Raw genomic sequence first — 26,317 nt, forward strand, 5'->3', positions numbered from 1 at the left:
AGCAGCAGCTCATCCCTCACAGGTATCCCTGTCACCAAATGGGAAATTCCTCACCTTCCCCACTGCTGGTGGGTGCATCCAAGCTCATGCACCAACAGCTCTCTTTCACAAAATTGTTTTATTGGAACAATTGGTGGAGTTTAATGAACTGAGAGAACAATGGCAATGCCGGGGCATTCATCACAGTGCCTTTCAGATACAATAGAGACCACCTAATTCAGAGCAAATAACTTTCCGTCCTTGTCACACACACACAAAGAAGCCCCAATATACCTACTATGAAGGGTGATTGCAACACTGGCAATTTACCTAATAAGAAAGGAAATATTAGAATCCTTTATTAGACCCATACATGTTTTTAAGGTGCTCACTAAAGGCAGAGAAACCAAGAGTCTCTGCTAGACCAAACACCCAATTGGAGGAGGAACCGCACCTGGAGACTAGCTCTCCATACTGCCCATTGCATTGCTCTTTCCACTCCCGGGGAGTACATAGGATCCTGGGTAAGTGTTTCTGGAAGCATTAGCCTAAAATTTTCAGAGGAACCTGGAGGAAGTTAAATCTTACAACTGAGGGGCAGTGCATTGAAAGATGTAAGCATCAACAGGTGTATGCATTTGCTAAAGAGACCACTCAACTATTCAGTAGCAATCAGCTCCTAAGAGGCATGAACATTAGGAGCGGAGGGAGGAACATAACCCAATGGTTCCCTATAAATAACTCTTTAATTGGAATAGAAAGAGAAACAAATGGTAGAAAAAGTTTCTCTGCTTTAGGGGAAGGTCCTGAAGGGCTTGCTTTCTTTGAAAGCCTCACGGTAAGGAGCCTAACAGCATGACCAAGATTGTCCAGCTGAGGATCTTCCTAAAAGCTCATAAAACAAGGAGAAAATGATATAATTTCTGAAAGGAGATGAGCTCCTTCAAGGTTATCAGAGGTTATCTGTTTCTTCTTGTATTGTTCTTTAAAATATCCAAAATAGGCCAGGAGTGGTGGCCAGGCTCACACCTGTAATCCCAGCACTTTGGGAGGCCAAGGCGGGCATTCACCTGAGGTCAGGAGTCAGAGACCTGACTGGCCAACATGGTGAAAACCCATCTCTACTAAAAATACAAAAATTAACTGGGTGTGGTCTCGGGAGGCTGAGGCAGGAGAATCTCTTGAACCCGGGAGGCAGAGGTTGCAGTGAGCTGAGATCATGCCATTGCATTCCAGCCTGGGTGACAGAAGCAAGACTTCGTCTCAAAAAAAAAAAATTCAAAATAAAAATGCATGTCACAAAAGGATATAAATACTTTCTAAACCTTTCAAAAGATGCTCAAGTTCATTCAGAATCAGAGAAATACACATTCAAGCACTGAAATATTGAAATGCACATTTAATCACTGAAATACACTATTACTTTTTACTATTAGATTGGCAAATGTTTATTAAAAAAAAAATTGGTGCTACTCAGTGTTGGCCAGGGTGTGGAGAAGCAAACACACTCATGAGCCATTGATGGGACTATAAGTGGGTACAAACCTGTTGGCAAGCAGTCTGGCAATCGGTGATGTCTATTTCCTCTGACTCGGCAATTCTACTTTGTAGAAATTGTCCTACACGACTATATAGGCAAAAACATGTACATATAAGACTGCCCACTCTAGCTTTGTTCATAAGAGCAAGAGACTAGAAACAACCTAAAGGCCCATCGAGAAAAGACTGGTTAAATACGTTTTGGTGCATTCATGCGATGAACTACCATATAAACAAATAAAAGAACATGCTTTGTCTATCTATAATAGTGCGGGACAATATCCATGTTATATGTAGTAAGTGGGGGGAAAAGCCAGGTACAAAAGGGAACGTATGGTATGTCCCTACTTGTACTTAGAAAAACAGAAGCCAGGTACGGTGGTGGCTCATGCCTAGCCTATAATCCCAGCCCTTTGGGAGGCTGAGGCAGGAGGATTGCTTGAGCCCAAGAGTTCAAGAGGAGCCTGGGCAACATGGTGAAACCCTGTTTCTACAAAAACTACAAAAATTAGCTGGGCTTGGTGGCATGTGCCTATGGTCTCAGCTACTGGGGAGGCTGAGGTGGGAAGATTACTTGAGCCCAGGAGGTCGAGGCTGCAGTCAGCTGTGATGGTGCCACTGCACTTTGGCCTGGGTGGCTGGGTGACAGAGCAAGACCTTGCCTCAAAACAAAACAAAACAACCAAAAGAAACAGTTGTTGACATTAATGTAGATAATAGATAAATGTTCTGCAGGGCTACTCCAGCAACTGTTAATAGTAGTTGCCTCTGGGGAAACGGAGTCTGTATATCCTTTTATACTTCTTTTATTTAAGGCTAGTTACTTTAAAAACATAGTAAAAGGCCAAGGCAGGCGGATCGTGAGGTCAAAAGATTGAGACCATCCTGGCCAACAGGGTGAAACCCCATCTCTACTAAAAATACAAAAAAAAAAAAAAAACTCAGCTGGGTGTGGTGGTGTGCACCTGTAGTCCCAGCTACTGAGGAGGCTGAGATAGGAGAATCGCTTGAACCTAGGAGGCAGAGACTGCAGTGAGCCAAGATCATGCCACTGCACTCCAGCCTGGGTGACAGAGAGAGACGCCATTAAAAAAAAAAAAAAAGAGGAAGAAATTAGAAAAGGAATCATTTCCTCACTCTTTTTTATTTATTTTTATTTTTGCTCCCACTCCACCAGGACTTTTTTTCACTCTTAGAATCCTAACGAAATAATATTGAACCAGAGGAAAACTTTAAGTAAAACAGTGCTCTCACAGGATGAAGACTTCTTGTTAATTGACTTTTCTGGCTATTTAACATTAAACCAGAAAATCCATGTAACTTCAATCTTTGTTGGGAATATTATAAACTTTCTGAGTTTCCCCTTCTGCCTAGGTAAGCCCTTTCCCGAGAGTATGTCATCTTTCTTGGTGCCCCTTGCAGTGTCTTATGCTCGTGATTCTAAACACCACTTTTCATGATGGGAGATGAAGCTAAACTAATTCTGGGTGGTATCTTTTAAGAGTTTTGTTGTTGTTCAGCATACAGAAATGAAATGTTAAAAAAAAGAACTTCAGTGTGATAAGAATTCTAGTTAGATGAATTTCAGCTATAGTCATCTCTAGGCACATGGAAGAGACTGGTTTCAGAACCTCTCCCTGTTCCTCCCACACTCTCCTCCATACCAAAATCTGTGCATCCTCAAGTCCCACAGTCAACCCTGGAAAATCCACATATACTCGGGTTTTTCATCCTGTGAATATTGTATTTCACTGAAAAAAAACTCCCCATATAAGTAGACCTGTGCAGTTGAAGGGCCAACTATTGTTCAAGGGTCAACTGTAACTGAACCTCCAGCTAACTAAAATCACATGGAACCATAACTGCAAGTGCAGCTAAATTCAAGCCCCATCTTTGGAACTGGCACTGAGTTAGACACAAGATGAACAAAGAAATAGAAGTTATTAATGTAAATTTCCACAAATTACCATCTTGAAGGGGTAATAAGAATTTATATAAGCTTACATATTTGCAGCAACTTGAAAATGACATCAAAGTAATAGTAGGTTATTTTAGGTAAGTCAATCCTTTAAACATATTCTATTATACCTTCCAAATAGGCCATAATATTTTGAGAGTCATCTAAGGGAGTGTAATTTGAGCATAATCTGTTAATCACTTTTCAGAAAATATATATTTTATATTCACTTATATTGATTAGGTATCTGCCATTCTACAGACTGTGATAGTTTAACAGGATTTCCAAGAAGGACCCGTCTTACACTGGGACATAACTCATAAATACAAGTGCTCTTAATGTCACTGGAAGACTCAGTACTATTTTATAAAAATAAAATACAACATCAACTATAAATGTGATATTGTAAAGATAGAAACAACCTCTTAAGGAGAGCAAAAAATCTTACAGGCTATGGGCACTATGGAAGCAAAGGTGCTCAGAACATCTGAAAAAATAATGAAGTTTAAAGTTTCTTGATTCTTTCTTAGAGTATCTAGCATAGGGACTAACATATAGTAGCAGCCTCTCAATAATGTTAACCAAATATACTGTACATGTTAAATAATAAATGCCTCTTGAATGAAGAAAAAATACACCACGTCAGAGATCTTTTCCCCCAGCTTTCATGCCTAAATTGCATGAATCAAAAAAGAGCTGTTGATCAAATTCCCAAAGGAAAGGAGCTCATGTTTTGCTCATGGGGGCACAATTAACATCCATACATAACAGTCAATCCATTTCCCAAGCTGGTGGTAATCAAGATCCAGGATTGAATCTAACATAAAATCACCTAAAAGCAAAGAAGCGCTGACATCATTTTGTACCGCTGTATTATACTAGAACTTATTTTAAAAACAAAATTAAGAATTCCTACCCGAACAAGTTTTTCTGAATCCCCTCTCCATTTGCTGACAATGGTGGATGCAGAAATGTTAAAGAAGGTTGTTTTACATTCAGTGGCTACAGCTTTGGCCAGTAAAGTCTTTCCTGTACCTAGAGAGAGACACATAAAAGATGAGCAGGCATTTCAACTCCATCAACTCCATCCCCCTGCTTACAGACAGAAGTCAGTCTTACACACGAGGAAGGAAGTGGCTGCTCAGCTCTCATGTACCCCAGTACTGAAGTGAGGACAGAAGGAGCAACTCATCCTCTGCACACAGACTTAACACTGACATCAAAATAGGAAGCTGTGTTTACCTGGAGGGCCATACAGCAGTAGTCCTTTCCAGGGGGAAAGAATTCCTGTAAATAGCTGGGGATACTATGGAAACAAGGAACAAGGAACAAGGATGAGGTTTGGTGCTGACACATCAGCCTGCATATTCTCAGCACAGACAACCCAGGAAAGCTGGAGCAAAAGCAGCACAGCTCTAAGATTACGGCTCCCTTTTTTGCTTAATGTCATCTGCCTCTGACCTAGATAAACAGATTGTATTCATCCCAATTTTATTTTCACCCTCGATTAGAATGCCTAACTTAATTTTTGTGGCTTTTTAAAAGAGCAATTTTTTAAGGAAAAAAAAGGTATATGTAGGTACTCTTCCCCTCTGTTGTTACAGTTTTTTTTTTTTTTTTTTTTTTTTTTTTTGAGACAGAGTCTTGCTCTATTGCCAGGCTGGAGTGCAACGGCACAATCTCGGCTCACTGCAACCTCCGCCTCCTGGATTCAAGCGATTCTTCCGCCTCAGCCTCCCGAATAGCTGGGACGACAGGCATGTGCCACTATGCCTGGCTATTTTTTGTATTTTTAGTAGAGATGGGGTTTCACCATGTTGGCCAGGATGGTCTCGATCTCTTGACCTCGTGACCCACCTGCTTAGGCCTCCCAAAGTGCTGGGATTACAGGCATGAGCCACCGCGCCCGGCCAGCAGTTATTTTTTACATGTATAACATCATTTTCCGCAGACATCTATGTGCAGAGCATTTGGCAATCTTTTGAATGTTGTAAAGCAGTTATGCATTTTAAAATACACACTAGAACCAACTAACAAAGGTTTACTCGAATAAAGTACAGAGCTATGGGGAAACCTGTTTTAGAAGCTGGGAGTATTCAGGGGCAAATGCATCAAGAGACACTAACTCTGAACAGGACATGCATAGCCTTCAGTAAGTCTCTCTTATTACTTCAAATTCAGACAATCTGGGGAAGATGGGTGGGAAGGGTTGGTGGAGTATGGGGGAGAGGGGTGTGGCAAGGAATATTAGTAAAATTACAACTAGCTATTAGTTTCTTGCTAATCCTGATGTCAAATCTCAACACATATGGAGCTTGTAATGCCATAGAGAGAACAAATTCAGAGAATTTCAATGAGATAGTCTACCCTTTCTAAATGTTTTATGCTATAGTTCCACTTAGAGGAAAAGGTGAGTAAATTTCCATTAATTCTGAACACCAGTGTATTTCTTACCCCTAAGTCTGAACACAGAAAGAAAGAGGGGGGAAAGAGAATCCAAATGTATCGATTTTGTCTTTTAGAGGAAAGCATCCAAAAATCAGGGGCCATGTGGGCTCAGTGTTAAGACTAAATAGGTTATTCAATAAAATAAATGCATAATCCTGACAGCAGGAGATTACAGAAAATGGCCACAAATTATCTGTAGCTCCTTTCATCAAGAAGTAGAGCCTACTTCTCCAACATTTTAATCTGGGCCTGGCCTTGTGACTTGGCCAGTGGGACTTTAGCAAATGGAAGAGACTTGAAAATATAAGGCTAGCAAATATGAAAAGTAAAAGAGGCATGAAAGATGCCTGTGAATTAGAACTTGCCCTTTCTTGCCCCTTTCTGGGAATCCACTGCCACCATGTGAGCAGGAGTGGGCTTTCCTGCTAGAGGATGAGAGGCCACATGGAGAGACACCTTAGCTGTACTGCTTGTCCCAGACTTTTCACTCTCTCCATCTTTTACAGCTACTCTGGCTGATGGCTCAGACATGTGATTGAGCTAGCCAATAGTACCATGTGGAGAAAGAGATGAGCCAGCCCAGCTGAGCCCAGCCCCAACTGCCTACCCACAGAATTACAAACAAATAAATTGTTGTCTTAAGGCACTAAGTTGTGGGGTGGTCTGTTATCAACAAAAGCTAAGTTATCACTTACATCCTCATCACCCTGTTTGTAAATCAAACATGGAGAGTATTGTTTTTCTATTTTTCTCCCCAGTTTGGAAACTGCACAGAGATTTGTCAATAAGTAATGAGCGCAACAGGCTGGCTTTACTGGTCAATGCCCTGGAAGGGGCTGTTCAGTCTTCACAACCAGCCAGAAGCAAAGCCCCAGATGATCCTGGCAGGTAGGTGGGGAGGATAAAGGGAGGATCTGTGGAAGCAAAGTGAGAGATTCTCCCCTACCAGAGGCATTTCTATAACAATAAGAATATTTTTAAGGGAGCAGACTAATTTGAATCAATCTGACAAATCATGTATACCATAGAGTCTTAGATCTTAAAGTTTCACTTAGCTCAGACACCTGTCTTGAACTAATATGTAACATGATTTTAAATGATCTAGAAAGGACCAGGCTTTGGTGCTCCAGGGTTGAGAAAATGTTGTGACTCAGGCAAAAAGTTAACGTGTGGACAGAAAATCATCCTGCCCTTCCCTTCCTGATAGGTGTGTGACATACAGCTTGTCCAATGGATAGTGAACAGAAATAACCCCTAAGAGGCTTCACGTCCTTACCCTTATAGGATACACAACAGCTTCTTTGACTAACTGCTTGGCTGCATCAAGTCCAATAATGTCATTCCACTTTATGTTTGGATTATGGAGATAAATGTCCTGCAATGCACATTTGATCATTTTGTTAAAACTGATGTTTTCCTCTACAGCTGTAATAAACTTGGGAGCAGCAGAATACTTGACTTACAATAGGATATAAAGTACTGGTGATAAAAACTGTTCATATTAGATATATATACGTATATACATTGTAATTTTGGGTTAGTTCACCAAAGGCATGCCATGAAAATATTCAATGATTTTCCCTGAAAAAGACATTGATAACACAGCATGGTACTTTCTAGGGAGAAAAAAAAATCTCCTAACAACGGACTCTACCTGTCTTCAGTCAATAGCAAACCATGCTGATTTATAACCAAAATTAAAGAAGCTACAGAATATGCCTTCAAATTACATTGGCTTTTACTGTGAAACATAGTTTCTAGCCAGCACCTGGCCTTGCTCTTGTTCCTTGATCTCACAAACACTTTCTTAATTTGTTGCATAAAAGAGATAATGCTCCTCTGAAACCAATTTCTTTTTTCCCTAGCGATCATTCCCTACTTCCGGCAGGAGCAATTGCGTCTACAAAATTCAAGGAAGCCCACAACTGAGTGAAAGTGCAGTTTTTCCCTCTTATAGTAGAGCCCTGTAGCAACCATCTAGCATAATCAATTAAGGTAGCTTTTACTGATAACTAATTTAGTTTCCAAACTTCAATTTCACCAGACACCTCTGAGCAGTCACTAAGGGGACTTTCTCAGTAGGAGCTGTTTCAGGCAAACTGAATACCTAGAAGGTTTAAGGGGGAAAAAAAAAACTAAAAAAACTAAAAAACCTTTCCAAAGTCATTCTGAGTGACTACAGAAAAAAAAATCTGGAAACTACTGTCATATTTACATAATTTTTTTTTAGACAGAGTCCTGCTCTGTCACCAGGCTGGAGTGCAGTGGCGCCATTTCAGCTCACTGCAACCTCCGCCTCCGAGGTTCAAGCAATTCTCCTGCCTCAGCCTCCCAAGTAGCTGGGACTACAGGTGCACGCCACCACGGCCAGCTAATTTTTGTATTTTTAGCGGAGACGGGGTTTCACCATGTTGGCCAGGATGATCTTGATCTCCTGACCGCATGATCCACCTGTCTCAGCCTCCAAAAGTGCTGGGATTACAGGCATAAGCCACCGTGCCCAGCCATAATTTTTAATAAGTAATATATGCACATGGTCCAAAAATATAAATACATTTTTTTGAGATGGAGTCTCACTCTGCCATCATGCTGGAGTGCAGTGGCACGATCTCGGCTCACTGCAACCTCCGCCTCCCAGGTTCAAGCAATTCTCCTGCCTCAGCCTCCCAAGTAGCTGGGATTACAGGTGTGTGCCACCATCTCAGCTAATTTTTGTATTTTTAGTAGAGACGGAGTTTCACCATGTTGGCCAGGATGGTCTCGATCTCCTGACCTTATGATCCACCCACTTTGGCCTCCCAAAGTGCTGGGATTACAGGCGTGAGCCACCATGCCCAGCCTAAATACATTTTTTAAATGCTGGTGAAATGTTTGTGCCTACTCCTGCTCCCTACCCATCCAGTTCCCTCCACCATAGGAGTTTCACATTTATTTTTAATTTTTCTTAAAACAGGGTCTTGCTCTGTAGCCCAGGCTGGAGGGCAATGGCATGATCACCACTCACTTCAGCCTCAACCTCCTGGGCTCAAGCAATCCTCCTACCTCAGCCTCCCAAGAAGGCACAAATCACTATGTCCAGATAATTTTTTCATTTTTGGTAGAGACGAGGTCTCACTATGTTGCCTAGGCTGTTCTCAAACTCCTGGACTCAAGTGATCCTTCTGCCTTGACCTCCTAAAGTGCTGAGATTGAGATTACAGGTGTGAATGAGCTACTGCACCCAGCCAACTTTCACTTTTATTAGAGAAAGTTTTTTGTTTTTTTTGAGATGGAGTCTCACTCTGTCACCTAGGCTGCAATATAGCAACCTCTGCCTCACAGGTTCAAGCAATTCTCATGCCTCAGCCTCCCAGGTAGCTGAGACTATCGGCACACACCACCACACCCAGCTAATTTTTTGTGTTTTCATTAGAGATGGGGTTTTACCATGTTGGCCAGGCTGGTCTCAAACTCCTGGCCTCAAGTGAATCACCCGCCTCAGTCTTCCAAAGTGTTAGGATTACAGGCGCAAGCCACTACACCTGGTCTAGAGAAAGTATTTATACAAGTGCTTTGGTCTTGCACGATACGTATAATCCATTCTTGGGTGGAATGACAGAGAAAGGACTGTGTCTTCCTCACTCTGTCTTTAGAGCCTGGATCTACATGGAGGCCCACCAGCCACTCACATTCTTATTACGACCCTTTCTTAGGGAAATCTTGGTGCACAAGGAAGATTCACTTTCCTAGATATTCAAGACATCCATAGATAACAGAAGTATTTCCTGCCTTCTTCTAAAGTTGAGTTTAATTTCCCAACTGATAGTTTATCCTTATATCAATCCAAAGTTAACAGTCAGAATTCAACAGGACTACCTCACGAGGTGGCGAGCTCTCCATCAGTGTAAGCAGGGTTTCTACCTTCCATGCTACTATAGAAAGGATTCCAGATGGAGTCATCTCAGGCCACTTTCACTCTACAGTTCTATCCTCATAGTCATGTTACCCTTTTGCAAAAATGGTAATAAGATTATTGATTTGGGTTGTACAAAAAATACTTTGCTCCGCTCTCTTGTGCATCCGTTACTATAGCCTGGCTCAGTCCCTCATCCCTCTCACTGGTCAAAACCTCATAGCTGGTCTCCCCATCTCCTTTTCTTTGCTATTCATTCACCTCACTGTCATAGAACAAGCTATCCACAAACACATGGGATGATCCCATCCTCCAGTGGATGCCTTTCTAAGGTCCCATCTTCTACAGGCATGTCCCCAGCCCTGGGTACTGCTCATAGAGCCCTTCCTCCGGAACCCTGCCTCCCTCCACCTGTTCCCCACCACTCCCTGCTTCTTGGGTGGCCAATGGGAAATGTGTGCACGCTGCAATTTCTCATGGATGTGCCTATGCCCAGGGCGCCTCCCAGCCTCCCTCTTCCACTTTTTCTCTTAGCGATTTCCTATCTTCTTTCCTAACACTTTCCCACCCCTCCCTCCTTCATGCTCTCAAAGCAAACCCTGTCCATGGGATGAGACACTCCTGAGGGCAAGGGCTGCTCTGACTCGTTCACCTTTGTGTCTCTAGCCCACAGCACACACCTGACACATAAGAAAGAACTGCTGAGCTGAACAGAGACAGCTTAGGAGCCCTTAGCTTCTCAGAGGAGCTGTGAATTTCTGGGATCATTTTAAATACCCCTCTGAGTCTGCCTAGGTTTCAGTCTTCAATTAAATATGAAGCATTAGAAATTAGAAAAATATCCTATAACTCAGGAATCTATTTCCCAGGAACTTGTCCAATGTCACACAGCTAGCAAGAGAAGGATCTAGAAATCAAATGCAGGTTGGCTAATTCCAAAGCCTATTCTTCACTGCTTTCTGATTCCACAGTGCTGGAAAAGCCAGTAGTCTGGATGGTAAAGTCTTTCCTGCTAATCGTGTTCTTCATGGAAATTTTCAATGATGATATCATCAGACTCCCAACGTCTCTATTTCTAGGCTCTCACTTTTTAAACCAGATGCAGACATACTCTTTTCTTCTTTAAGAGGCTTTATTTCCTTGAATTTTGGTTCTGCTATAAAACCTTTCACCTGTCCCTTCATTCCTAAGTCTTTTCTCTCTCGGTTTTCTTGGCCTCTATCATGAGATGGTGGGCTTTTTGTATTGTAATTTTATGATTCTATAATTTATTTATCATGCATTATTGTGCCTCTAAACAATATGAGTGCCTTCACAAGTGGGGGCACTTATAAATAAATGATCATATTTATTGTTATTAATAAAAGCAGCAGCCCACAACGCTCCAGAAGCCCCAGCCCACCTCCGTAAATTTGTGAATTGAATATCAGATCTTACCCGGCTCACCACTGCTGCCAATTCTCGCATCTCACTGTTCATGCCAATAAATGCACTCAGAGGTTTCAGTAGTCGTTCCTGATGAGAGGAGCAGAAAGGCTCACATTACAATATTGCTCCATAATTTAGGAAGAAACCCCGGGCATGTACGGGTCTCGGTGAAGCAAACGATGGCAGGTGGCTCTGGCCTTTGACTTGACCTCAAGGGTTACTCAAAATTGTATTTCCAGAGTTCATCTGGATGTTGGCAATTTGAAAGATGAATGTCACATCTTCGCCACTTACTGAGGGGTCTGGGTTACGGTCGAAGGTGTTCAAGGCAAGTTCACTGGTCGCTCCCTTGATGGCATCTGTGAGCAGCCCTCGGAAGTCAATGATTTGGCCCTGAAAGGGAGGAATGGTTATTTATGCCCTGAGAACATAAGAGAAAACTCTTCTCATTAAACCAAGACACATTTATATACCCTGGTATATAGGGCAAACTTAAAGTTAAGCTTTAAAAAGAACCAGCACTAGTGTTAAACAAGATCATTTCCTCAAGTTGGAGCACTCTAAAAAATTGTAAGTACATTTTTCGGAATGAAGTGGATTTGAATAAAAATTCATGAGTATTTCTCAGTTCCTGACACAGACCATCTGCTTCCTTGTATGTTGACTTTCCCTGTATGGTCTTATCCTTTTAAAATGTTACACATGCAGAAAGAACTCATTGGCACAACAGTAACAAGAGTTACTGTCTATGGACTGTAATGCATGCTCCTCACTCTGTTGAGTGCTGGGTACAAAATAAGTGTGCAACGTTCTTTGTGAGGACTATTTCTTTTTTGTTATTTTTTAAATTTTTAATAAAATTTTATTTTTGATTTGTATAAATTTATTGGGTACACATGCAATAAATTTACATTTCCACCAAGAAAGTATGAGTTCTCTATATCCTGTGAGGATTATTTCTAATCCTTTTTGTTTTTTTCTTTAAGAGAGAGACAGGATCTCATTCTGTTGTGCAGTGGCACAATCATAGCTCACCGCAGCCTTAAACTTTTGGGCTCAAGGGATCCTCCCACCTCAGCCTCCCAAAGAGCTGGGACTACAGGTGTGCACCACCACTGTTAGCTGATTAAAAAAATTTTTTTTGTAGAAATGGGGTATCATTATGTTGTCCAGGCTAGTCTCCAACTCCTGACCTCAAGTTATCCTCCCACCTTAGCCTCCCAAAGGGCTGGGATTACAGGTGTAAGCCAGCATGCCTGGCCTATTTCTAATTCTTATAACACTTCTGCTAGTCAGGAGTGACACCTGGCTTCATAGATGTGGGAGTAAGTCCAGAGAAGTTAAGTGATTTTTGCAGGGCCACACAGCTAATAAATGGCCAGAATTTAAACCCACTTAATCTGTCTTCCAACCCATGATCCTTCCAATAACACCCTGTCTCCCCTAGAGGTAGAAGGGAAAAAGCAAGGATGCACACAAAAAGCATTAATAGTAGCCAACATTTGTGTAGTGTTTATTATGTGCTAGGCACTGTACCAAGGCTCTCCTTTCATTATGATACTTAAAGTGAGCACTAGGATGATTTCCATTTTACAGATGAGACAAATGAGGCTTGGAGAGATTATAAACAACTTGCCCAAAGTTACATAGTCGGGGAGCATCTGAGCTGGGTGTTGAATCCAGACAGGCTGACTCTGAAGCCTATGGCCTGAAGAATAATATACCTACTAAAATTTGTAGGGAGGCTTGGGTGTCCCAAAGCTTGGGTTCTGATATAGTAAGAATGGGTGCCCCTTCCAAATCTCATGTTAAAATGTGATCACCAATGTTGGAGGTGAGCCTGGTGGGAAGTGTTCGGGTCATCGGGGAGGATCTCTCATGAAAGGCTTGGTCTTCTTACCACAGTAACCAGTGTGTTCTCGCTCTATTAGTTCATGAGGGAGCTGGTTGGTTAAAGGAGCTGGGCATCTCCCTCCTCTCTTGCTCCCTGTCTTGCCATGTGACATGCCAGTTCCCTTGCCTTCTTCCATGAGTAAAAGCTTCCTGAGGCCTCATCAGAAGCTGATCAGATCACAGTGCCATGTGGAACTATGAGCCAAATAAATCTCATTTCTTTATAAACTACTCAACCTCAGATATTCCTTTATAGCAATGCAAAACAGACAGACACAGGTACTATCACGAAGATGACAGATCTGGGGTTTTGTTTTTTTTTTTTGAGATTGGTCCCAGGCCATATACCCTCATACAACCTACAAACATGTGAAATGCTAGGGAGAAAGCCATCTACATGTGGCCCTGAGGATATTTCTGCTGGTAAGAGGATTTATAGTCAGACTATTTCAAAGGTTAAGTGCTGGGTTAAACAGTCCCTTCCTTGTGACCCAATCAAAAACATCCATTCATTTCAACTTGAGGCATTCACACAGAAACTAATGCCACAAAATAGCTAGGCAAAGGTGACTGAAAACACAATAGAAGCAGTGAAGGTGAACAAGGAAACATTTTTCAGAGGGCGGCATTGATTCCAATGGTATCATCTCCAGCAATTACCATATAAGTGAGGCCCTTAAAGGGAGTCAGCTCAGGCCAGTGAGGTCACTGCCCTTGATTTTCAGGGAGGTGCCCCAGTCACCCCTCCAAATTCACACACACAGAGTTAGTTCTTCTAAGAGCTGGCCAGAACTAAGTCAGCACTCCAGTGGTTTGAGAACTTGGTTGAAGACAGAAAGAAGACTCTTAAAGAAATACAACCTTGGAGAGTATGACCAAGAGAAATGCTGTTCATTTCCAAATCACATGTTTTAGTCTACCTTTTGACTACATCCACCCAATCTGGGTCTTTTCTGCTTAAGACATTGTTATTGACAAATCCAGACATGAGATTGATTATGAAAAAAGTAGAAATATCTATCAAGGACAAAATCAACCCCGTATCAACTGAGGTTTCACGGTTCACATGAAATTACATTTAGACCAGAAGCCATCCCTCCAAGGAGAAAGGTGACACCACTAATCAGCTGCCACTGACAGAGCAGAGCAGAATGAGTATGCGTTTCCAACTCACTAAATAATGCAGATGTCCCAGTGCTTTGGGAGGCCCAGACAGCAGGATTGCTTAAGGCTAGAAGTTTGAGACCAGCCTGGGCAACATAGTGAGACCCTATCTCTAGGAAAACAAAAACACAGCTGGATGTTGTGGTGCATGCCTGTAGTCCTGGCTACTTGGGAGGCTGTGGCAAGAGGATTCTTTGAGCCCAGGAGTTCAAGGCTGCAGTGAGCCATGATCGCACCATTGCACTCCAGCCTGGGCTAAAGACCAAGACCCTGCCCCCCCCCAAAAAAAGATGAGAACAATGCAGGATAATCACACCAATGTTTGTCATTGCAATTACAGAATTTTTAAGCTGATGGGAACACTAGAGACAATCTCTTCCAAGCCCCTCAATTTACAAATGAGGAAACTGAGCTTAGAGATGGGGCAGTTCATGCCAGATCTTGCCTTGAGAAAGGAGATTCCAGAGCAGAACCCATTTTCTGACCCTCTTCACCATTTACCTCACAGCCAACCTCCAAAAATCACATCTTCACTTTCCTTTTTGACAAAAATAACGTTTTTTGTTTTCCTGTTTAAAAAGAAAAATAATTACCCCTTTCAGTGTTAGGTTCAAGAGTTCCACTTACTCTTCGTGGGTGGACGTTTTCCTCTCCACTGTCTTTATTGATTCTTGATATGGTTAGGCCGAAGTTGGCACTCTCCAGGCGAGTGTTATTAACTACCTCCTGAAGAAAGAGAAACAAGGAGACATGGTGGTGAGCAGCCATGGAGAGACGCTGGCTGTACCTGCCTACTCCATCATGCAAAGTCCGATGCTGGATAGCAACTCTGTAAACGCGGACGTGCACATGTAGCTTAGCCACTTTTGTGCAGACCCAGGAAGATGAGTTAGCTGTCTGCCTGCACTGTATGGAAGGAGTTGTCCCTGGAAGGATGAGAAGGTGCCAGGCCATGGGCCCCGAGCAGCTTTTCCAACGGAGGAAACAGTTGTGCCTCAACACATCCCCGTTGGCTGGCTTGTCTTTTCTCCTGTGATCCAGGGTGTTTTTGGCCTGGAGTGGCTGAATTTTAAGTGCACCAGCCTCCCATGGGACTCATCCTGCCCCACCTTCACCTCTCTTCCATCTGAGTCAGGCTGCGGCGGCCAGAACCGTAGAACCTCCTCGAGGGGAGAGAATCCTTTTGACCAGTCAGGTTTTGTGATTATTCCTTTCCATTATTTGACATTAATTTTTTTTTCATTCCTTTTCTCAGTTTCCATTGGTCTTCTTTCCTTTGAAACCTGGAATGTTTTGTCCTAAGAAGGTTCTGGACGTGAGCCTCCTGAGTCAGAAGCCATTGACTTCACTCACCTGCTGGGTTCTCTCCTTGCTGCCCTCTTTGGCCCCGAGGATGTCCAGTGTGAAGGGCTGGGGTAAGGGCTAACCATGTGCGATTTGGAGAAGCCCAACAGAGATCTAGAGACCCAGCCACACCTGAAACTATGCCTGGCCTACACTTAGGAACCCAGCAATGTGCTCTGGAACAGGAAGACTCGCCATCTTGGTTAGCTCAGTTACCTCAGGTAACAGTTACCTCAGATGAGAAGATCAAGCTGCACAGCAACCAGGCTCTCTTGCTCTGACGGGGGCCCAGCCCCACCCTGGCTCATCTCCCAGCACCCAGACCAAGGGAAAGACTTGAAGTAGACAAAAGTCCTCCTGCTCAAGTTAAAAAACATTAGGAAATCTAGGGATGTGTCCATGGTTTTAGTCCAGTGTACTAGGAAAAAAACCTAGAATTCAATTAGATCACACCACAATTTTAAAAGCATAGGTCCTCAAAAATTAAATAAATGTGACTTTTTTCATAGAGCTATTTTTTAGCCAAGTTTGCTATTCCCAAAGCCAAGCCAAGCCATCCTGACCTGATTAGGATGCTCCTTATTGAGAGACTTGGTGTCCCCTGTTTTCCTCACTGTGGTTTTGGACCGGGGCCTCTGCTGATTGATCTTGGGAAGATTTTGACAACTGTCGTTCATCACCCTAAGGGAGGGAACAAAGACCTTGGAAGAAATTATTCTAGCCACTTAATTCTAACAACTATTCTTAAGAATAGCACATTTAAGAAAGCTATGGAAAGATACGCAGATGGCCACTATAGGGCCCTTCCACCTACGCTATCCACCCACCAGGTCCATTCTGGTCCTAACTCCCTCCAGGATACTCACCGGGTTCTTCTAAGATCCCCTCCTGGAGCCCCCCAGCTCACCCTCTTCATTTCCCTTTCACACCACATAGCTTCAGCCCTTCTGCAAATAGCTTTAGGTCTTAAGAACACATTGCTTTACAAGCATTCTTCCATTGTTCCTTCCACCTTCCTTAAAAGCAGCATCAGACCAGGAGAAAGATGCGGGGGAGAAAGGCGTCCTCCCATTCAAACTAAGAAACAGTAGGAAATCCAGGGATTGGCCCATGGTTTTAATCCAGTGTCCTGGATGTACCCTGCCCACTTAAAATACCTCTCAGCATGTTCTGTGTAATAAACATCAAAAGGGGATTGCAGAAGGAAAACAAACCTTCCCTCATCAATGTTGTCCCAGACCAATCATAGCCGCCAAAAAAAATTTTCATCAACAATTGTTTACTTCAGGCAAAACAAACTGATGGGGCTGGAAGTCTGAAGAGTAGCTAACTGTGATGGAGATGGGGAGAATTTGAGAAGGGGCAAAGAGAGCCTGCTGGTGGCTGCAACTGTGGTTACAAGAGTATATGCATTTACTATAGACATAGTAATATATGTGGTACGACTATATATATGTCACATATCCTTAGAAAGATCAAATAATTTTTTTCACTACATCCTCATAATTAGACATAAAATTCAGTATTGGAATATGTGTATTTTTCCATAGAAGATGACATCCAGAGAGACAGGACTAGCATGGGGGGCAGAACGTGAACTCTGCCATTGTTGCTTAGTTCTCTTAGTTCTTTTGTCCCTATATGTGAGAAGCATTTGCAGAAGGTTCTCTAGAAGCATGTCTCCCCATGTTCAGAGTGATCTCAGAGAGCTGCTGTTTCAACTTTTTTTCTTGATGGGGTAATAAATGTACATGTCTAATATAAATGCACAGCTATTTGGCCAGCAAGACCACCCATGTTGACAATACCACCAATGTCCACATGGTGACACCTCTGTGAGTGTTGGGCTCACTGGGAGGAGCCTCACGAGAAGCAGACGCTAACAGTTCTCAGGGTGTTTTTTCTCTATCTTTTTTTTTTGAGACGGAGTCTTGCTCTGCCACCAGGCTGGAGTGCAGTGGTATGATCTCAGCTCACTGCAACCTCTGACTCCCTGGTTCAAGCAATTCTCCCACCACAGCCTCCCAAGTAGCTGGGATTACAGGCATGCACCACCACGCCCAGCTAATTTTTGTATTTCGGTAGAGATGGGGTTTCACTCTGTTGGCCCGGATGGTCTCGAACTCCTGACCTCGTGATCCACCCGCCTCAGCCTCCCAAAGTGCTGGGATTTCAGGCACAAGCCATCACGCCCGGCGCTTTTTTCTATCTTTAAACTTGGAATAAGAATGTCTTTTTCCAGTCTTTTGCTGGCACAAAAATGAAATATCTATGAAATGAAAACCAAGCATTTTACAAAGGCAAATTTATATTAATTAATAATGTTGACTTAAGGGAAGTTATATATATGTGTTTGGGCATGTGTGTGTGTGTTTATATGTTTTGTGTGTGTGTGTGTGTGTGTGTGTGTGTGTGTGTGTACTTAAACTTGCCTCGCCATCCTCACCATCCTTGTGGAGCTGGCAGGAAACAGAGACTCTATTTTCCCACTCTGATTTCCCATTGGATGCAACTGATCCATAAGATCTGCTTTAACATGACCAAAATACAAGAGCACTAATGGACAAAGCAATGCAATTCATTTTCAGTCAGCTCCGAGGATTGTAAAATTCTTCTGAACATGGAATCAAATTCCCTGTGTTTTCACTTTAACCATTAGTCCTAGGTGCACCCTGTGGAATTCTGCAGAGAAGCCCTAATTGCCCATTAGAGGGCGAACTGAAGCCTGCTCCTGCGTTGTTCTAAGGAGCCCCCCTCCACAAACCCTCTGTTCAAGCTCAACATCTCCAGTTGCTCCAGTCATTCCTAAAGTTACCTGGCTCCCAGATTCTTCCTCATACTGGTCACCTTCCAGAATAGTGTGACCCCCTACTTTTTGGACACCATATTTCTATTGATGGGGCTGGGACCACAGAAGCACTCATGTCACACTGTTGGTCCAGGTAAACTGACATTTCTAGGTCTCTGGTTTTGTAATGAAGGAGCTATTTGTTGTAACTCTTGTTCGAGCTTAAGCCTTATTTTATTCAATTTCACCTTGTTACTTTGAACCCATCTCCGGAATTGCCAGGACATTCTGGAATCCCAGTTCTGTTAACCATCACATTGGATAACCTTTCCTCCTTTGGTTCATCAGTAAATCTTTAAGCAGGGATTAGGAATCTTTTCCAAGATTAGGAAAAGACACTTTGGTTTGCTAATATATAGACAGTCTCATGATATGTCTCACTTCAGTAACTATATTTGAGTACAAAATTGTCTGCAGAAACACCATTCATTACTTTCCTAGTTATTCCTCCTGACTCTAACCAATTGCTATTTGGCCTTTATGCTTGCCATGTACAAACGTCTACTCAGAGAGAAGCTGAGGAGCCCCCACACTGTCAAATGTGCCACCGTGCTCCATCCCTAAAGGGAACAAAGCACCCCAACACCATTCACTCACAGAGCATTTGCCAGAGAAGAATACTGAGAAGGTTCCAGAAAAGTCATCAGAATCCAAAAGGCTTCCGAAGCTGGCCTCAAACGCTCCTCACGATTTCTATGCACAAGCAGTTATCGTTTATTATCCGAGTCTGACTAGCTTTGTGGAAACTATAAATAAAAGAATACCACTTTTGTCAAAGCAATAAAACTCTTCCTGCAGAACAGCACAAAGCAAAGGTAGCCCGAGGCCAAGTATTACGGTGAGTAGGATTGCGGAGCGTTTGTGGCTCCACGACCTTTTTTGCAAGCTGTGTCCACCAGCCATGTAAGGTGTCCTAGTCCCTTCTGAGGCTGGAACAAGAGAACTGGAGTCTCAGGAGCAGGGAATGTAGTGGGGGCATGACAGAATCCCTACCTCTTGAGGGCCTAATAAGTTGAGTGTGATTACAATCTAACTTTTCTTTTTCCAAGAGCATTTTAAGATTTTAAACACTTTTTTCACTGCCTGTATGGCTGTGTGGCCCCTACAGGAAGCCTACTCTAGCCTTCCTGTGAGGTTTAGGCTCTACTGTAATAGCAACAGCCCACAGGTTGTGATGCCCCAAAGCTGGCCCTCACTGGCAGGTAGCAGCAGCACCCTAGTACCCCTGGGTATTTTGGAACAGCTCTGTGGGAGGGAGTGGGGAGAGAGGAATGGGAAGGGCACTGGCAAGAGTAGGGGGCCTTGTGAGAGAATGTGTGTACCCAGAAGGTCAAAAGAAAGAGGGGCTCCCATCAGAGGCTACAAGTCCCAAATGAGATTTGGACTTGAGAAGCTGGAGAAAGGAATGCAAGATGAGCCGTGAACAGAAGGGAAAAGCAAGAGAAGAATGGGTCCCCGCAGGCCCGGACTAGCGAAGGCAGAAGCATGAGCTCGTACCTCCTGGCTCATTATTGATCTTCAGACAGGTCAGGACATCTGATCTGGGAGTGCTTGAAATTAACTAAATGATGAAAAGAGGGAAAATAATATTTCTTGGGTGCTCAGTGTGTGCCAGGAACTATGTGTCTAAAACTTGCTCCATACTTGTAAATAGCAGAGCCAGGAATTGAACCCGGCCTTTTAACCTCTAAGGTTCGGCCGGGTGCAGTGGCTCATGCCTGTAATCCCAGCACTTTGGGAGGCCGAGGCGGGTGGATCACAAGGTCAAGAGATCGAGACCATCCTGGTCAATATGGTGAAACCCCGTCTCTACTAAAAATACGAAAAATTAGCTGGGCATGGTGGTGCGTGCCTGTATCCCAGCTACTCAGGAGGCTGAGGCAGGAGAATTGCCTGAACCCAGGAGGCGGAGGTTGCGGTGAGCCGAGATCACGCCATCGCACTCCAGCCTGGGTAACAAGAGCGAAACTCTGTCTCAAAAAAAAAAAAAAAACCTCTAAGGTTCAGACTTTTCATACCACATGGCCTGGAAAGACAGAGCATCACAGGATGCACTTATTTACAGGAAAACCAGGAGAATAGACAGACACTGGCCCAAATCTGAAGCAGCTGTAATGAGAGAAGTCCTGGGGTGGGCCAGTCATATGACTGCAGTCAGCATTGCTGGGAGACAGTCATGGAGCTGTGCTGCCAAAGGTTCTGGAAAGGGATCCCACAAGCTCCTTGAGCTCAGCTGACTAAGATAATTATCATTCACTTTACCTTCTGGTCTTCCCTCCACTTCTTTGTGGTAAATTATTTTCTGCTGTGACAAAACAAACACAGGGAGGGAAAGAAAATAATTTTAAGAGTGACAAAGTGATTATTTTCAAGTATGTTTCCCCTTTATGCGTTGTTTTTAAAATCTGTGCTATAGCCAATTGAAATCTAGAGACTTTAAGCTATTCTCATGTAGAGAGAACTGAAATTACCAGTGAAGAGAAAGAGGCCCGAGCTTCTCAAGCATCTCCTCACAGAGAAAGATTGCAAAGGCCTCAGATATTAAACGTGTTAAAGACTGTGGATGTGGTGGCAACTCCAATATAGGCTAGCTTTACAGCTACCATTTCATTATGCTTTCACGAACTTGACACCATTTTCTGTGTTACATGGGACACCAGGATGATTGCACAAATTTGGCAGGGAATATTTAAGTCATACTCTGCCAGTTAAAATAAAAATAATGTGTCCAATATCATAGGAGAATTTGAGTATCATGCTAGATGGGAACTAGCCATCTAGAAATGAGATCATGTCACTAACAGTCCCGATCACCCTGTGGTTAGGAGTGTGGGCTTTCTCTACAAGACCCACATCTAACCACCTGAATGCTGCATTGGAAGGGAGCTCAGATAAAATACCTCTTCGACCTTTTCTGGCTCTGAGATTTGGCCCTAGCTATTTTAAATTGATGTTCCTCTTGGTTTCCCGGTCCCTACATGAAATGTTAAAGTCTGTGGCTTAACAAGTGCCTTGTAAACAGGACAATGATCTCCCTTGGTTTATAATTACTTCCCCCACTTACAGACTTCTCAGTCAATGTTACTACAAAGCACAGGGCCCTCACTTTAGATCTTTCCTCCAGCCAGCCTCGTTGACTGCTAACCTATACTGGGTCTTTGTATTATATTGATCATTATCTGGATTGATGGCTTTCAAAAGCATTTCATTATGTATACATGAGCTATTAGCTTTCCCAATACTCATTTTCGTAGTTATTTTCAAGATAGACAATAGGTCTCCTAAGAAGAAAAAGTCTTCTGTCATTTATCCTCTTCCAACAGCTCTTTTCATCTCTAAAAAAAAATGTAAGTAGGCTGGACATGGTGGCTCACCCCTATAATCCCAGCACTTTGGGATGCCGAGGTAGGCAGATTATGAGGTCAGGAGATCAAGACCATCCTGGCCAACATGGTGAAACCCCATCTCTACTAAAAATACAAAAAATTAGCCAGGTGTGGCAGCACGCTCCTGTAATCCCAGCTACTCGGGAGGCCAAGGCAGAAGAATTGTTTGAACCAGGGAGTCGGAGTTTGCAGTGAGCCAAGATCGTGCCACTGCACTCCAGCCTGGGCGACAGAGCAAGACTCCTTCTCAAAAAAAGAGAAAAGGAAAGGAAAATAAATTAAAAGTAATGTTAATTATCTGAAAAGTACCTATGATACACTGGGGTTTTGCTTTCATTGCCTGAAAATGCATTTCCACAAACAAATGCCAACGTGACTAAAGGGATGTCAATGTCCAGATGATCATATTGCAGCTGTCTGTGCTGGATGTGAGGACGGCTACACAATCCTTTGGTGTACGCTTTTGGTGCAGGGTGAGGGTCTCCATCTATCTGGGAATAAGTAAGAAAGAAATACTAATCTTAAAGATGAGATAAAGCCTTATCTCTAGAAAATAGCCATTTACCTGTGTCTGATGCCTTTTTGACAATTTTGGGGTATTTCTGAAATTTTACAAAATAATAACTCTCATATTCCATCAAAATAGTTTCAAGATCAACGTTGTCACAAACTTCAAAGCGTCGTAACCCCAGTTTAGTTTCTTGCTCCAAAGCATTTGCTGTATCGATATATCTGGCAGTTTGACAGAAGAAAAAGAAGAAATTAACTCAGGTGAAAAGAATAATGGCTAACAGGCATTGCAAGTCTAAAGGGATGCAATACAAAAAGTAAGCCTATATGTAGCACATTAGATGAAAACCAGTATGTACATATGAGGTTTGCCTATACAGAGCCCAATGGTTGAAACTATTATTTCAGAGCAGTTGCCTTTGAAAGCTACTTATTTATTCTTGTGATGTCATCATTGTTTAGGATGTTTTTGGAAGTGCTTAAAAAGTTAAATAAGTAAATCAACGAAGAAACATCTTGTGATTTGTCTTTACTCATTTGCAGCCTAAAATGGGAATTTCCCCAAACTTGGTTACCTCTTTATTCACAGTTACTCATTTTAGGTAACATTTGGCAAAGTGATAAAACCCAAATTTAACCCAAATTTGCCATCACTGAGGTAATTCAAATGAACAGGTCATGAGCACTGAAGGAAGTTCCAAAGATCTACCAACCAAGATCATCAAAGAACTTTCATATAAGATAACTTCCACTTGGAATGTATTATTTGTTTCTGGTAATTTTTTAATCAGTCACACATTGCACTACAGGGTGTTTCTGTATAAAAGTAGCACCTTCACCTTGGTTCCTCACTGTCATTTTTACCTTGTTCAGTTGCAAAACTATCCGATTTAAGTAGCCTTAGCACAAGAAGCAAGGTCTTTGCCTCGAAATCCTCTGAAAGATGAAAGACTCTCCAGGTTTTAAATTTTAGTTCTTAACTTCTTTTAAAACCAACAATTTTCTCCTGAAAAGTGTGCACATGTGCAAATTAGCATATAATTTCAGGAGTTCATCCAAGGATCCCAAATTCAGCTCATCGAAGGACCCCAGATTCAGATTTCTGCTGCAGGTTAGAGTTCTTTCTGTTTCATTTGAATCTAGATCCAGGAAAGTAGAAAGAGAAAACTTTCTTTTTTATTATGCGCTCTTTCTCTTTTTCTCTTTCTTTCTTTCAGACAAGGTCTCCTTATGTTGCCCAAGCTGGTCTCAAACTCCTGGCCTCAAGCGATTTCCTTCTTGGCCTCTCAAAGTGTTGGGATAACAGGTGTGAGCCACCATGCCTAGCATAAACTTTCTTAAAAGAAGTTGCCATGATTATTTTCAATGACCTTGAAATGTATGTATCTCTCCTAAGCTAATTTTAAAGAAGCTGCAAACAACAGTCACTTGACTCTAGTCTATCAGCTCTATATTTTTTCATGTTTCACCATGCTTCTATAACTATGTCTTAATTCCCATTTTGCAGAGAGAAAAACTAAATCAGTTTTTTATTAATAACTTTAGTATGGAGTAATACATGTTCACTTAAGAAAAAAACTAGAAAATACTGATAAAAAAAAAAGAAAATTCTGCCTCTCAGAGAAAATGACTAAATATTTCCTCTGTCTTTACAAATTTTTTTAACATTTTTTTCTTTCTTTTTAGAGACAAGGTCTTGTTCTGTCACCTAAGCTGGAGTGCAGTGGCACAATCTTGGCTCACTGCAGCCTTGAACTCCTGAGCTGAGCTCAAGCAATCCTCCCACATCAGCCTTTTGAGTAGCTTGGACTACAGGTGTGCACCACCACACCCAGCTATTTATTTTATTTTATTTTTTTGTAGAGACAGGGTCTTGCTATGCTGCCCAGGCTGGTCCCAAACTTCTGGTCTCAAGTGATTCTCCCTCCTTGGCCTCCTAAAGTGCTGCGATTACAGGCATGAACCACTGCACTTGGCCCAAACTTTTAAAATGATTAAATACTTATACGTATGCACTTTTAAAACAAAAAGAGGCCAGGCGCAGTGGCTCACGCCTATAATCCTAACACTTTGGGAGGCCAAGGCCGGCGGATCACCTGAGGTCGGGAGTTCGAGACCAGCCTGACCAACATGGAGAATCCCCATCTCTACTAAAAATACAAAATTATCCAGGTGTGGTGGTGCATGCCTGTAATCATAGCTACTCAGGAGGCTGAGGCAGGATAATTGCTTGAACCCGGGAGGCGGAGGTTGCAGTGAGCCAAGATCGAGGAGATCGCACCATTGCACTGTAGCCTGGGCAACAAGAGTGAAATTCCATCTCAAAAAATAAAAAAAAAAAAAAGGAGAGAGGGAGAGAAAGAAAGAAAAAGTGAGAGAAAGAGAGAAAGGAAGGTAGAAAGAAAGAAGATGGAAAATGGAAACATGCCCCATAGATTGCTTGTAGCTTTTACTAACATAACATTATATTCTGAACTCTTTCCAAGATCACGGAGTCTTACCTAAAACAAAAATTAAAAGAATAAATGACTGCAGGCCCCATGTTTCCTAAACTAATTGGCCAGAAGAACAAAACTACTTCTGTGTTTTCCTGTTACACTGAGTTTGAATGAGGTTTGAATTCAATACGGTTGGCAGGAGGAGCCATTAGAGATTCTTAACCAACAGAGGGACAGGACTGGACTTTAGGAAGAGTACTTTTCAATAAGTAGTGTGCAGTTGTGTGTAATAGTGGGCCGTAATAACAAGACACAAGAGAGAGATGTGGAGGCTTCTAACATAACCCAAGCCCGAGAAGATGGCTATGGAGGACTATTAATAGAAGAACTGGCATCCACGACCCTCCATTGTCTGCTGCACCAATTCTCACTCACACATTCAAACTTTGGTCTTCCTGTTTACTTAATTGTTCCACTTAGGCTGTGCCCCCTCTTCCTCTGCGCCTCTGCCAGGAATGGCCTTACCATCACATTGGTCTATTCATATTCTACACATCTTTCAAGTCCAGCTCACGTCACCCTCTCTACAAAGCTTTCCCTGATGCTTATTTTAATCCACAGTAATCTATCCTCTTTGCTGAATTTATAGAACTTCATTAGGGCAGATCTCTTTTACTGACGTTCATATGTCCTTAAAAGTACCTATAGTTCACTTTCATTTTGATAATCCACTTATGTGTCCCTTTTCTACCAGGTTTCAAGAAAACGAAGTCTAGTAGAACTTTCATTGATTCACGATACAAAGAGCCACCTCGTGGCAGAAAGGAAAAATGCATGCTTTGTAAGCAGACAGCAAACTCTTGGCCTTAACAACTGCATCTGACTTTTATTCGTCTTTTTGTTTTTACAGTTCTTCTTTCTGTTACAATTTATGGAACACAAAATGCATTGTAATAAAAAATCAGGGATTATCTGTGAAAATGGCTTTGTCTTACTTTCTAATTATTCTACCCATCTACATTCTAGTAAGTTCCTCAATGGCTATGCAAATAACATTTACTGAGCATCTAATACTACGTTCACAGTGCTGGGCCCTGGCATGGTGAGTTTAAGTTTTATAAGAGGCAATTAATCCAGGAAGGCAGCATTCTCAAAGTGGTCTGTGGAAAACTAGTCTCTAAAGATGGTTTGAGGAAAAAAAAAAAAAGGAGTTCCTTAGGCCAGGCACGGTGGCTCACGCCAGTAATCTCAGCACTCTGGAAGCCAAGGTGGGTGGATCGCTTGAGCCCAGAAATTCCAGACCAGTCTGGGCAATACGGCTAAATCTCATCTCTACCAAAAAACAAAACAAAAAGTAGCCACGGTGGCATGCACCTGCAGTCGAGCTAATTAGGAGGCGGAGGTGGGAAGATTGCGTGAGACCACAAGTTCAAGACCAGCTAGGTCCACATAGCGAGATTCCATCTCTAACATAAATAAATAAATAAATAA

General features: G+C 42.4%; 1 protein-coding gene across 2 annotated transcripts in view; it reads right to left on the minus strand.

Annotated features, from left to right (window-relative positions):
• KATNAL2 (katanin catalytic subunit A1 like 2) overlaps positions 1-26,317 on the minus strand; it is a 55,091-nt gene that overhangs the window by 24,246 nt on the left and 4,528 nt on the right. The window contains exons 2-10 of one of the 2 annotated variants that reach the window (XM_012440890.2): positions 22,444-22,610; positions 20,755-20,797; positions 16,208-16,325; positions 14,928-15,026; positions 11,538-11,636; positions 11,253-11,330; positions 7,200-7,298; positions 4,718-4,781; positions 4,392-4,510 (exon numbers count right to left, since the gene is read on the minus strand). In XM_012440890.2, coding sequence (XP_012296313.2) covers positions 4,392-4,510; positions 4,718-4,781; positions 7,200-7,298; positions 11,253-11,330; positions 11,538-11,636; positions 14,928-15,026; positions 16,208-16,325; positions 20,755-20,797; positions 22,444-22,610 — 886 coding nt within the window. Of the gene's footprint in view, positions 1-4,391; positions 4,511-4,717; positions 4,782-7,199; positions 7,299-11,252; positions 11,331-11,537; positions 11,637-14,927; positions 15,027-16,207; positions 16,326-20,754; positions 20,798-22,443; positions 22,611-26,317 lie in introns of those variants that run through there. The other variant, XM_012440891.2, reaches the window with a different exon arrangement.

The sequence above is a fragment of the Aotus nancymaae genome, unplaced genomic scaffold (assembly GCF_030222135.1).
Source record: "Aotus nancymaae isolate 86718 unplaced genomic scaffold, 86718_ANA_hifiasm-v0.15.2.pri h1tg000020l, whole genome shotgun sequence".
Taxonomy (NCBI): domain Eukaryota; kingdom Metazoa; phylum Chordata; class Mammalia; order Primates; family Aotidae; genus Aotus; species Aotus nancymaae.